The sequence below is a fragment of the Taudactylus pleione genome, unplaced genomic scaffold, assembly GCF_031769625.1.
Source record: "Taudactylus pleione unplaced genomic scaffold, aTauple2 ptg000230l, whole genome shotgun sequence".
Lineage (NCBI taxonomy): Eukaryota > Metazoa > Chordata > Amphibia > Anura > Myobatrachidae > Taudactylus > Taudactylus pleione.
In genome coordinates, this window is record NW_028284632.1 from 9,047,490 (window position 1) to 9,060,263 (window position 12,774).

At 41.9% G+C, this 12,774-nt stretch overlaps 1 protein-coding gene across 2 annotated transcripts in view; it reads left to right on the forward strand.

The window, feature by feature from the left end:
* RABGAP1L (RAB GTPase activating protein 1 like) overlaps positions 1-12,774 on the forward strand; it is a 427,010-nt gene that overhangs the window by 131,292 nt on the left and 282,944 nt on the right. For both annotated transcript variants that reach the window (XM_088479336.1, XM_088479337.1), the window contains exon 12: positions 2,525-2,618. In XM_088479336.1, the coding sequence (XP_088335462.1) occupies positions 2,525-2,618 (94 nt within the window). The remainder of the gene's footprint in view (positions 1-2,524; positions 2,619-12,774) is intronic.

Consider the following 12,774-nt stretch of genomic DNA (forward strand, 5'->3'; position numbering starts at 1 on the left):
ATGTCAGGTTTAACTTTGAAGAGAATTGTGCCTTGGTAAACTCATTGTTGTCTAACTTTGAGGAGTTATTTGGTCGCCGGTCCCAACGCACATCTGCAAGAAGAAAGTGGGCCATGTGGTAGGCAGCAGTCGATGCAGTGAATTGTATAGGGCATTTGTAATGACTAGACCACTGGGTCAGAGCATCTCCAAAATGGCTGATCCTGTGGGGTGTTCCTGCTATGCAGTTATTAGTACGTACCAATAGCGGTTCAAAGAAGGACAATCGGCGACAGGAACATGGCCATCCAAGGCTCATTGATGTGTGTTTGGAGCGAAGACTAGCCCATCTGGTCCGATCCCACAGAAGAGCTGCTGTAGCACAAATTGCTGATACAGTTAATTCTGGCTATGATAGGTGTCAGAACACACATTGCATCACAGACCAGGAATACCCCTTCATGGCAACTGTAATCCCTGATGGCAGTAGCCCCTTTCAGCAGGATATTGTGTCCTTCCACACTGCAAAAATTGTTCAGGAATGGTTTGGAGAACATGGCAAAGAGTTCAAAGGTTTTGCTTGGCCTCCAAATTCCCCAGATCTCAATCCGATCGAACTTCTTCTGTGGGATGGAGCCTCACCTGGCAACTTAAAGGATGTACTACTAACGTCCTGGTGCCAGATACACAGGACACCTTCAGAGGTCTTGTGGAGTCCATGCCTCGACCAGTCAGAGCTGTTTTGGCGGCACAAGGACCTACACGTTATTAGACAGTTGATTTTAATGTTATGGCTGATGGTTATATGTTCCTGTGCTGCCAACGCTGGATGTGTAAGGGGCCAAATATTGAATGCAGGTTTGATGTGGGTTTGAGTGTTCTGTGTTGAATATATCTACAGCTCTCCCATAGTTGCAGCAAGCAGCTTCTACAAGGGAAAAAGCTTACGTTCTCTGTAGGACTACAGTGTACATTTAATGGATTAAATATTATTATCGTACTTTTAGAATGATATTGTTATGTAGCAGACGGGTTGGGTATGAAATACCGGCAGTCGAGATGCCAGCAGTCAAAATACTGACAGTGGCATCCCGATGCTCAGTATCGCAACAGGGGTACGTAACTATGCCAACCCTCCCCCTTCTGCCTCTAACCCCAACCTTTCTTTCTTGCACCCTAACCCTCCCCACTCCGCACTGTAACCCTCTCCGTTAGTGCCTAAACCTAAACCTACCCCCTTAGTGCCTAATCCTCCCCCCCAAACACACTGGTGTTTAAACCTAACCTCCTCCCATCCCCCTGGTGCCCAACTCTAACCCCCTCTTGTGGTGCCTAAAACGGCCAACACCTACCCCAGCCCCGCTATACCTATGTTTGGGATGCCGGTTGTTGGGATTTTAGCCTCAGTATCTAAACTGGCGTCGGGATTTAGACGCCTATGATTAGTCCCTGGTTGGAATTTCCGGCAATGGGATTTCAACAGCCGGCATCCCGTCCGTCGGCAACTTAACTACATCGCGTAGCAGGCACAGCCCAGCACAATAATTTTACATCACAGTTTTGCTGTAGGCTGGCAGTTTTGACCTAACAGATATTTACGGCCCTATGTTCAGTGTTGTAAAATTTTGTCTCATGGCTCAAACTATGTTTATATTTAATTATGTTGATTAAACGTTAGTTAGAGTAAACTAAACACCTGTTCATTATATAGTCTCAAATTCCCATTTAATTGTTTGCTAATTTATTTTCTCTACAGATTAAGAATTGTACATAATTGGTTATAATGAGTTTATTATTTTGTAGCATTTATCTGTATCTTGCACACAGTGGAACTCTCTGTTATTTGGACAGAACCAGTGTTGATGAGATTGCAGTCTTTGAACTCTAGGAACATAACATTAAGGGGACAGTTCAGAACATAACGATGGCTGCTATTTACTGTTGATCCAATAATTTTACCGGCAACTAGCGACTACAGCCATCGCACTCCATGGAGGTGCTCAGGAAAATTTATAGTGTTGGGCAAAAATTGCTTTGAATCGAATATCCCCTAATAATGGCTTGGTCCAAAATATATCTACACCAGTGATGAGCACCAGGATGCCCTAGGACTGCATAAGGCCCACGAACCATAGCGTGCAGCCCCCAGCTCCTGCCTTCCTTTTTGGTCATGTTTGCTTATGCTTGTTTAAAATATCTGCTGATATATTATTACAGATAGGTGTCTCTTTCACTGATAAAAAGTATGATTTCAAATTATTATTGAGATTGAGTAATGTGCGTCCCTTTTTAAAGATTAGAAGGCCGCACAGTGTTGCCTCTGTAGTGTGTTAGGTTGCATGGCACTGATCTACACAATATTTTTTGCAATATTAGTAAGTAAAGGTTTCAGTTCATTTTGACTGTTGTGGAAAGTGTGATGTTTGAATTTGCCTTTTGATTATAAAATTCCAGCATTCATATGATTAATACTAAATAATGCTAAAGTACAAACTTTGTGTTTGAAATAACACTCTCACCATGTAATAATCCAATCTTTATGCAGAAAGTGACAGTGAACTCTGGAGTGGCACCGGGGATGTTTCCAAAGAATGCCCAGAGAACATTTTGGAAAGCTGGGGTCAACTTCTTCAGAAATGGTAAGATACCATACTTCTCTCAGATGATACATAGGGGTATATTTACTAAAATGAGAGTTTTAAGAAGTAGAGATGTTGCCCATAGCAACCAATCAGATTGTCCTTATCATTTAACTAGCACCTTCTAGAAGGTAACGGCTAGAATCTGATTGGTTGCTATGGGCAACATCTCCACTTCTAAAAACTCTCACTTTAGTAAATATACTGAGTAGTATTCTAGCACCCTGCACCATTTCTTCTTTCCTGTCTGGGGTGTCGCTCTTTGCTCTGGTGCTTCTAGCACACTCATCTGATGCAACAAACTTTTGAGATAAAGACCAGAGTGCTAGATTCTAGAAGCACCAGAGTAGAGAGCAACACCCCAGGCAGGAAAAAGGAACTGCACGGCTTGTCACAGGTGCAGGATGCTAGAATGAATATTAACTAATACAGAAGTGTTGTTTTAAATGTATTTAAAGCTCTGTTCTGCTAATTGAAACACGGGTCCTGTCTCGGTAAGTTGTTATAGTCTTAAGGTGGCCCATTTGGCTACAATGGTCTGCCTTTAGCTTTAGGAATGTACTGTCTCATGTGAAAGTCTGCCACTTTGGTAACTTTTTAATGCCGCTGCGTATAATCACCAGGTAGGTTTCTGCCAGTTAAATGTATTTCAACATCCATTTATATTTTATATATTTCATTTGTTGGTCTACATATTTATCAAATAATAAGCCTGTGGCGGGGCATCGTAATATTTTTCAAGGAGCTAACCTGTGGTCCTTAGTCTTCAAATGGGGCCACACTTTCCAATTGCAGGGATGTGTTGCTTTTTCAAGTTTCCTCTTGAAATTAGAACAGCCATGTTTTATTCTTTCCAGAGCTGTTTCTCGTCTGCCCTACTCAAATAACCTCAGGTTGTTCACGCCTCCAGATGTGTCCCATACTTTATTGCTGCAGCCACGCCAAACAGCCCTCTCGCACCAGGTCCCACGTGACTCTGCTTGCGCCGCGCGCCTTTCTTTCTCGAAAATATGTCTCAGTCGTAATGCAATGCGACTAAGACACTCCAGGAGACTGCACTGATTAATTTGATATGTAACATTTGCATATCTGTGCGACTAAGACTGATCTATATACGAAGCGCCAGGATGCAGCGGCCGATGCTCTTTTCAATGACAAGTTCCAATCATCATTTACAGTGTCGCATATCAAATTAATCCGTGCAGTATCCTGGTGCATCTTGGTCATATCGCATTGTGACTTAGGTGCATGTACTGACCGAAAAAGACGCTCGTCGCGAGCAGAGTCACACCAGACGTCTCGCTCTGCATGGCGTATTGAGGCTAGGTGTATGAGGGCTCCGCTGTATTTTTAACTCTGGCTTTGTTGTTCTGCATCATTATTGATAATCTATTTGCATAGCTGCGAAATGGAAATGTCCGATGCTGCTAATCTCAATTGTACGTGTCATTGGCACATAATAGACATCTCGTATGCTGAAAAAATAACGCAACTTCTCAAACCCTTAGAACCAGGAAAGCCTCTGGTCGCGTAAGTGATGGGCATCTTTAGTGTTCCTGTTACTAACAAAGGAATAAAAAATTTTTTTAGTTCAAGATGACATTGTTAAGAAATGATGTCTATGGAACAACATAATATACAAGTGTTAAATCAGTGCTCCTACACATTATTATAAATAACCTATAAATTGTAACTGCTCTATAGGGAGTCATTCTCCATGTTGATACCATAACTTAGTAAATTAAGTTTTTTTTTTTGTTTTTGTTTTTTAGATCATTCACTAAATTGCTTGCCAGATTTACCATCATTCTTTGCAAAAAAAAAGATTTTTTTTTTTTATTCCTGTGTTCAATTTTTTCATCCTAATTTGGCAAAAGAATAAAATATTTTCAGCCTAGATTGCCAACAATTACTTGCCATATTGGTAAAATATATTTTCCTTATGTATGAAATTAGAATTAAAATCTGTTTGATTTTACCACAAAAATCTTTTTTTTCTTTTTTTTTTTAAAAAGAAAAAAAAAAAACTTGTATTCCTAAGGGTTAGCCCTTATTCTGTTTACATTCAAAATAGGCTTTTGATTTTGGAAAGCGAATTAACACTGTGACTAGAAATCTCTCTTGTTAATCGCTGAGAGACCGTGCTGGCGGGGTGTGAAATTTAAATAATATATCAGCCTTCATTGGCTTTGGTTCTCTTTGTCTTTTGATTAGGTGTCAACTGAGTCCTCATCACCTCTGCAGCATACTCTGATTAATACACTGATCATACATGCGCAGTTAGATTTTCCTTTTATTTACCGCCGTTCAGCTGGGATTGTCATTGGTTGAGCAGTAAACATTTATTAATATCATGTATGGTCTGTGAAAAGAACTCCTGATATAACTAAATGAAAAAAGAAGAAACCGTGTCTTATCATTTTTCCCACTGGCGATCTGCCTAATACGCAAGTATATCCTGATGGCCAATAATAATCTTTGACAAAATAAAACACGGAATTCCCCCTGCACACTGCAATTTGTCAGCAAAAGAGCTACACATACTACATGATAATACAATGCACAACTCAGTCACACACATTTGCGCATATCCATAGGCAAACGCAAAGGGGGTTTCTGTCTGCCTGGAAACCCCCCTCCCCAGCCCACACCATGACCATAATAGAAATAGTAATGTAATAGAAGTTTACTAGTACTGCATTTTCTTCACAGTATCACAAATTAAATAATTAGTACCACATGTGGATCTATTAACATGTATTAGTCAGTAATAAATAACCTGCGCACCAACTAGGAGATCTGGAAAACATGCACTGTTAGGGATGTGCTGCTATAGAGCACAATATGTACATATACAGTATGTCCAGGGCAGTGTTAGGTTCTTCTGCTGCTTCCCCAGACTCCCGAACTTGCTCTAATACTCTGGAATGGTGCCCACATCTAAAATAAATACATACAGCTCATGCAGGATGGCTCTACTGCCACATCTAATGGCTTACTGTGATTGCTGGTCCTCTATATGCTGGAATTATGATACACAATACCCTTTGTGTGAAGCATATTAAAGCTGGTTAAGTGCTAATTCTGCCCTCTTCATGGGCTGGCCACACTCACTCTAAAATCAAGCATTTGGAAACACCCCCTCTACGAATCCTGCATTTGCCACTGATATCATCCTGATTCAGAGGCGAGCACAAACTGACTGCAATGATATTAGCAGAGTTGAGCGATTATTTACTACTGCACATGCGCAAATCATTCTGAAAACTCCCATTGGTCTAGCTATGCCCCTGATCTGTAGAGTAGGACAGTCTGTAGTACTGAAGCAGCTGCGTAGTCCAGGTGGAAGGGTATGGAGTATAGACCATTAGACTTTGCTGTAAATGACGTGGCTTTAGGCCAAACCATGTGACATAAGGACAATATTCAAAGGGCTCAGGATTTCTTGGTCAGTGTCATTTCACTGTTGATTCTAGAATTATTGTACTTTGGACTATGTCTACTTTTCTACTATAGTAGTTACAGGTTGTTCATACAAATCGCTCAGACAACTTTTTTTGGCCCAAGAGATACTTTTGTCCCTTTATATACTACAATAACAGTGGGCAAAATGTCCCCATTACACACCGTCCATTTCAAAGTAAGCCCCCATTTTAATAGTTACAGAAGTTTAAGGTTCTTTTTTTTTTTTTCCTATGGACCAAAGTATCTTTTCGGTGTATAAAAGTAATTCTCCCTTTGACGATCATTCCGCTTTGTTCAGTGCATTAAAAATGTGCTGAAAGCAATTAGTACAGACTACCCTGAGTTTCAGATGTTATTTATTAAAATTAATGAGCGTGTTACAGCTGTGTTTTGGGATTTTTTTTTTCTGGAACAGGGAAATAACTGTGTCTGATCTTATAGTCAGGACAAAGGAAAGTGCAGACTGATGAACGCCAATTAAAATGTTCTGCACATTTCACTTTTATTACCTTTTTAGAACTAAGGTGGCTGTTTCAATTAAGCTTGAAAGCAGACATTTAAATTGGGATACATCCGTTAAAAACTTCTAAATTTAGTACTTTTCTTTGTGCTGACTGAAAGTGTATCGGTTGTGTACACCCAAACTACTTTATGCCTTAAGGTTTTCACTTGTCTGTTCTTATTAAGTGACAATAGGGTTATCATAATTTGTCAAAATAAATAGGATATGCAATGGTGGTGTTTAGTTGTGCCTTACTGAAGCTCCCCTTTTACTATACCACCCCCTTCTAGTTGTATTATTCCTCTTATTCCTATTAATATAGTATTCCATCGTACCTGTATCTAGGGGTCAATTCAATTACCTGGGCCATGAGCAAGTTCTATATGCAGTTTTTGCTTTCAGACTTGCAAAAATTTGCGAATTAAGGCTGCGAGAGGGCGAGTGTAAACGTTGTTGCACTGAATATTTGTGGACTTCACGGGTAATTGAACAACCCAATAGTTTATCTCCAGTGCTAACATACCCTTATTGCAAGTATACTCCGTGCTCGAAGTGTTCCGGTATGCAACAATATGGCATACCGGCACTTCAAGCATTAAACATTTTTTTAATATAATTTGCAAGGACGTAGGGCTGTCAGTGACTGACGCTGCTTTCAGTCTGTCAGTCACAGGAGGACAGCTCCGTCCCCCTAAAGCCATAGCCAGCCTCAGTGTGTGATAAGATTGCGCAGCTGGCTCCGGTGCCTATTTGCTCCGCCAGTGCCCGCCCCTTACCCACTGCCGGAAGGTCTCTGCCACATCCCCGCACAGAGTCCGGCATTCTACCTCATCCCCTTCCTCCTGTCCTTCTGCCCGCCAGCCAGTGTGTGTTCGGCTGGCCCCTGCCGGATTCAGTGACGGGAGTAACAGGGCAGTTCCTCATACTGCTCGGGTGACTGAGTCTGTGTGTCCGCTTGAGCCCTGGAGCTTATTTTTACTGCTGTTGCTTCCACCCTCCCTAGTAAAGCATTTGCTCCACCTTTTCAATTCTCAGTTGGAGACAGCAAGAAACTGGTACGTAATACCAGATTTAATTTAATATTTTTCTATGTGTACCCCTCCACTCCACCCTCTGTGTACCCCTCCACTCCACCCTCTGTGTACCCCACCTCCTCTGTGTACCTCACTTTCTTTGTGTACCCCACCTTCTCTGTCTACCCCACCTTCTATATGTCCCTCATTACCTGTGTGTTCCTTACCACCCCTTTGTACCCCACTACATTTCCCTATCTGTGCCAATATGTTTATTTTTCATGCAACGCCTATGGGCGGGTATCCATTTACCACCGAACGTGATTTGGGCGCTAATGGATCCCCCGGAGCTATCCACGTAGTACTGTAGTCCTGCTCGATGCAGACACTTTTTGGTGAAAACACATAGGTCCGTAAACTTATCACAGATCGTATGTGTTTTTTTCGGGCAAATTATCCTATTTGTTCACCCGAAACAAATGGGATATGGCACAGGTTCTCAAACTCATGTCCTCAGGACCCCAAACAGTGCATGTTTTCTAGGTCTCCTTACAGAATCACAAGTGAATTAATTAGCTCCATCTGTCGATCTTTTAAAATGTATCAGTGAGTAATGACTACACCTGTGCACCTGATGGGTGACTTGGAAAACATGACCTGTGTTGGGTCCTGAGGACCAAGTTTGAGAACCACTGGCATAGGGTGAAAACATCAAACGTCAGCGAAAAACAGGTATTATTGTCGAAAAATCCCCGTTTTTCGCCACTGAAAATATATCCAGGCTACTTGGATACTGCCCTAAGTTTTTTTGTTTTTTCCTGTGACCTATGTATTTTTTATTTTCCCATCGGTGTCAATGGGGTCAATTCAATTTAGGGCAATGTTGAATAGCGCTGGGAACAGGTTCCTGGAGTTATTCAATTGGCCACACAGTTAAGGTGTGTACACAATAGACGATGTGTGTAGGTATCGGCAGCGACGGGACCCGGCAGGGGTGGCGGCATCGTTAAGTGCGTACACACTAGCCGATACCTGGAACGACAGGGGAGGGGGGGCAGCCATGCTGCTTTTGGCATGGCATCGCAAACGTTATCCCCAGATTGTACTGCAAGTACAAACGACTGGGCATATCGTTAACAACCCGTGGGAGCACACATTGTTAACGATCTAGTGCATACACACTGGACAATTAAACAAAATTTTCGTAACTATGCGTCGTTATCGGCAATAGCGGTTTAAAAAAAGTCTACTGTGTACGCACCTTTAGTCCAACTAAAGGATTTATGCTCACACCCTCCTGAGAGTGCAAGCAGAAATCTGACTAAAGTCCCGGCCGCAATGCTCTTAAGTTTAGCATGGCGCTGACAGCATTGCAGCCAGCACTTTATTTGGAAAATGCCGGTTAGGACGCCTGAACACCTCGCATAAAGCTTGCTAACGCGCATCTCCCGACTAAGTGCCAGACATGGGGAAAACAATTGAATTGACTGGCGCTATTCACATCTCATTTAATTCAATTGTCTCAAATATGTGCATTTTTTTCTTGCAAAACCTTTTGGGGGAATTCCTCTGAGTGGTGGTTAAAGTCAATTCTATTTATTCGGGCTCCCATTACTTTTGAAGCACCAGGTTTAGAAATGGATGCATAGCCACACCCATTTTTTTGCATGCCTTCGGCGCGTGCACTCTGTGTCTCCATACCTCCGCTTCGACCACTGAGTATACTATATGCCACCATCAGCTGCTATACTTAAACCACTGAGTGACCCCCACGCTCTTCTGTATCTAGACTGTCTGCAAATAAGATGCACTTGTTAATGTCATCTATTTCCTCTGATTTATATACACCTCACTCCACATATGAATAATGACAGGCAGCTGGTAGGGCATGGGGGACTTGGTGAGTGCAGACAGCTCTGGGCCAGTGGAAAGTAACAGTGACAATGTACTGTAAGAACCTTAGTAAATGTTGGCTGCAGGAGGACGTATCTTACAGCTGAGTGATGATCGCTCGGAGATTGTCGGTGAGTGACAGCTGATTCTGAACATATTGCAGAATTCACCTGGACCTAGAATTTTATCATTCCAAAAGAGGACAAATACAGGATTCACTGGACAAACCCTCTATACAAGGGGCATTACTAGTGCTTAGTAGTGGAGCTTGGATAGAATCACATGTACATTTTCAGACCCTTGTGGTCATAGGACGTCAAGAGAAAAGGTGAAACTCCTCTTCCAAATTCATGTTTAAAGTCCCAAACTACAGATGTGTCCTTATTAATTTATGCGGAATCCTTTTCCCCATACCTTGAATAGTATACTTGCTAAATTTGGAGGCATTTCACCTATTAGTTAGAGCTGCAGAGAGCTCTGAATAAAGATACTTTAATTATGGCCACTTATTTGCACACACAAAATCACAGTGACAGGCATTCTCAGTTTGTCATTTGTAATAAGGGTCTTTATACCAAAGTCTTGTTCTTTACAAGGGACTTAATCAAGAAGGATTGCCTGTCATTATAATTGTCTCCAGCCAGGGACGTGCAGTCAGGGGAGGCAGAGGCTCCCCTGTCATACTTCTGAAATTTGATACTTTACGGACTCATTGCAGAGAGAACCCAAGTGTCCTACACTCATCAATTATGGTAATGTCTAAATCCCCCTGACGTCAGCAGCCAGTGTCCAGCGTCATTCCCAGTGTCCAGCGTCATTCCTTTCCATCCAAGTGGGTATAGAGCGGGAATACAACCTTGTGGCGAGCCACTGAGTCCGAAGCGTGGCGAGCGGACAACTTTCTTCTTTAGGTGGGGACAACCTGCAAGGGGATAGCTTTCTCCTTTATTGGGGACAACGTAAAATACACAAGCACCATTTAAAACATTCATTGGGTTCTCTCTGCAATGAGTCCGTAAAGTACACAAGTACCCAAAGAAGTAAACATCTGCTTTGTTTATTGTAATAATTTTTATAGTTAGCACTCACCATCTTTGTGGAACTCCCTGGGACTGCAGGGAGAGGAGAGATGAGGCAGCAACAGCTCAGCCTCGCTTCTGTATAGTCAGACACTGCTTGCAGAGCTGGGTTCGAGGCTACAACATGGGCAATAAGTGGCACAGAAATAGCTAATGGAGGCATTCCTTTGAGTATGGGGGGCGTGCCTTGAGCACTGATGGACACCTTGGATGTGTTGTGACCATGAAGTGCACAGCAGTGTTTAGTGATCGGAGCTCAGTCAGCAGAAGCAAGAGAAGACACAGTGATGCATGTAGGAAAATCAATGGACACTGAAGCTTAGTGTAGTGAGGGCAGTTACAGTGAGTAGGGGGCGAGGCAGGCTCCCAGCACTCAGACCCATCTCCATGTGTGCCTCCCCAGCCATTGTCCTCATCATACATCATTGTCTCCAGCATCCTATTTTGTAGATTATTTTAAAATATCTCACTTAGGCCCGTATTCAGTTAGTTTCGGATACACGATAAAGTTACGCATGCCGAACTTTTGCTTACATTGCGTATTTTAGCCGCGGAAATTTATTGTGTGCGTACCCGCGACTCGCCCTATTCAGTTCCAAAAGACGCGCAAAGTCAGAACAGGCGAAAAGTGGTGTCAGAATCTGGGAAATCAGCCTGAACCCCCCAAAAAGATGCAGAAACATTGGGGATCAATGTAGTAGTGCCCCATTAGCCGTAATACAACTGTTTGGGGTACTTAAGTTCGCACAATTGCGACTAATTAGCGTCTTTGCATAAGTGGTGAAGAATGGCATTAAGCAGTATTTTTTGGAGAAAATAAGTAGTCCTGTCAAATTTGAGGTACATGAAAATGGGGGCTAGCATATTTTAATGTCTCTTAAGTGCAGTTTTAATATTTGCGTATTTCCACCATCATAAAAGCACCTGCAATCCCAAAAACTCTTGACCCCTTCTTAGAGCACCCCCAGAACCTTCGCTAGTTTGTGAACTTGTCCCCCCACTTTGTGCTTTTTTACCCCCAAATTCAAAGTACTTTTTGGGGACTTTCCTCACTTTTTTTTTTTTTTTTACGAAATTGTCCTTTGGGGGCTGTCCCAAGGGTGCTGAGAGGTTTCCCCACCTTAGCACCCCAAAGTATAAATGTTGCACTTCTTTTCTCCTGCTATTCAGAGGCAAATATTTTTCGCCTATTACATTGCATTGACTTTCTGCGTTCGCGAAAAGGGGATGGAATTGAATACGGAAATAAGTTTCCGCCTGGCGAAAAGTCGCAATCGGCGATACTTTTTCGCAGATATCGGCTTTTCGCTTCTTATTGAATACGGCCCTTAATATCTTTGAATCGGTGAGAATAATTTTTTTATTTTTATATATATTTACTTTATAATACATTATATATACATGTGATATGGTCATCCTAATAGAAATTATTTTGAAATGAGGTCTACTCTAAGTTCCGCATCCTTAGGAAGGCCTGTACACTTACAGGCTACTGTATACTGTAGATATTCTGCATGCCCATCCTGATTCAGCTGTGACTTATTGGTATATAATATTGTGTCTTAACTCTTGCTCTTGATGATTCTATTTATACCTTTATTTGTAAAATACAGCAGAGCAGCACAGGATTTTAATACACAGTGGAAATGTTCTTACTTATAGGGTCAATGCCTTGGTGCTCAGATTGGGACTGATCTCTGTCTTGGATGACCTTTGTTCTCCAGTGTCACTGCACTGTCTATATTCATTGGATGTTTTCAGCCTCTATTGTAGTTTATGAACCAATTTTTTTTTCTCCATGATGCTTTTTCCTTTTGTAAGGGTTAAAATGTAGATTAATCGGTTGTTTCAGTTGTGTAGCCCTTAGTTCAGGTTCTGCTGGCGCCATGATAAAGGTACTTTAAACGTGTGGTAAGTCTCTTCAGTAGGTGCCATCTATGGAGTAATACTGAGAATGGAGAGTTAAAGTCTATAACAAAGGCTGATAAATCTGTATTTTATTATGTTACAGTTCACATTGGATTTCTGTAATATAATTAATAAGAGTTTTCTTTTTCCATCATGCCTGAATCCCCCAAATGGCAGCCTGAATCCTTAATTCCTGTACAGGAAGCGTCTTCCTTTGGTGTAAGGTGGAGACCTTTTCAAATTCTCCTTTTCAGAAGCAGCTTGCAGTCTATTCTGCCTGCTAGAAAATGAAATGT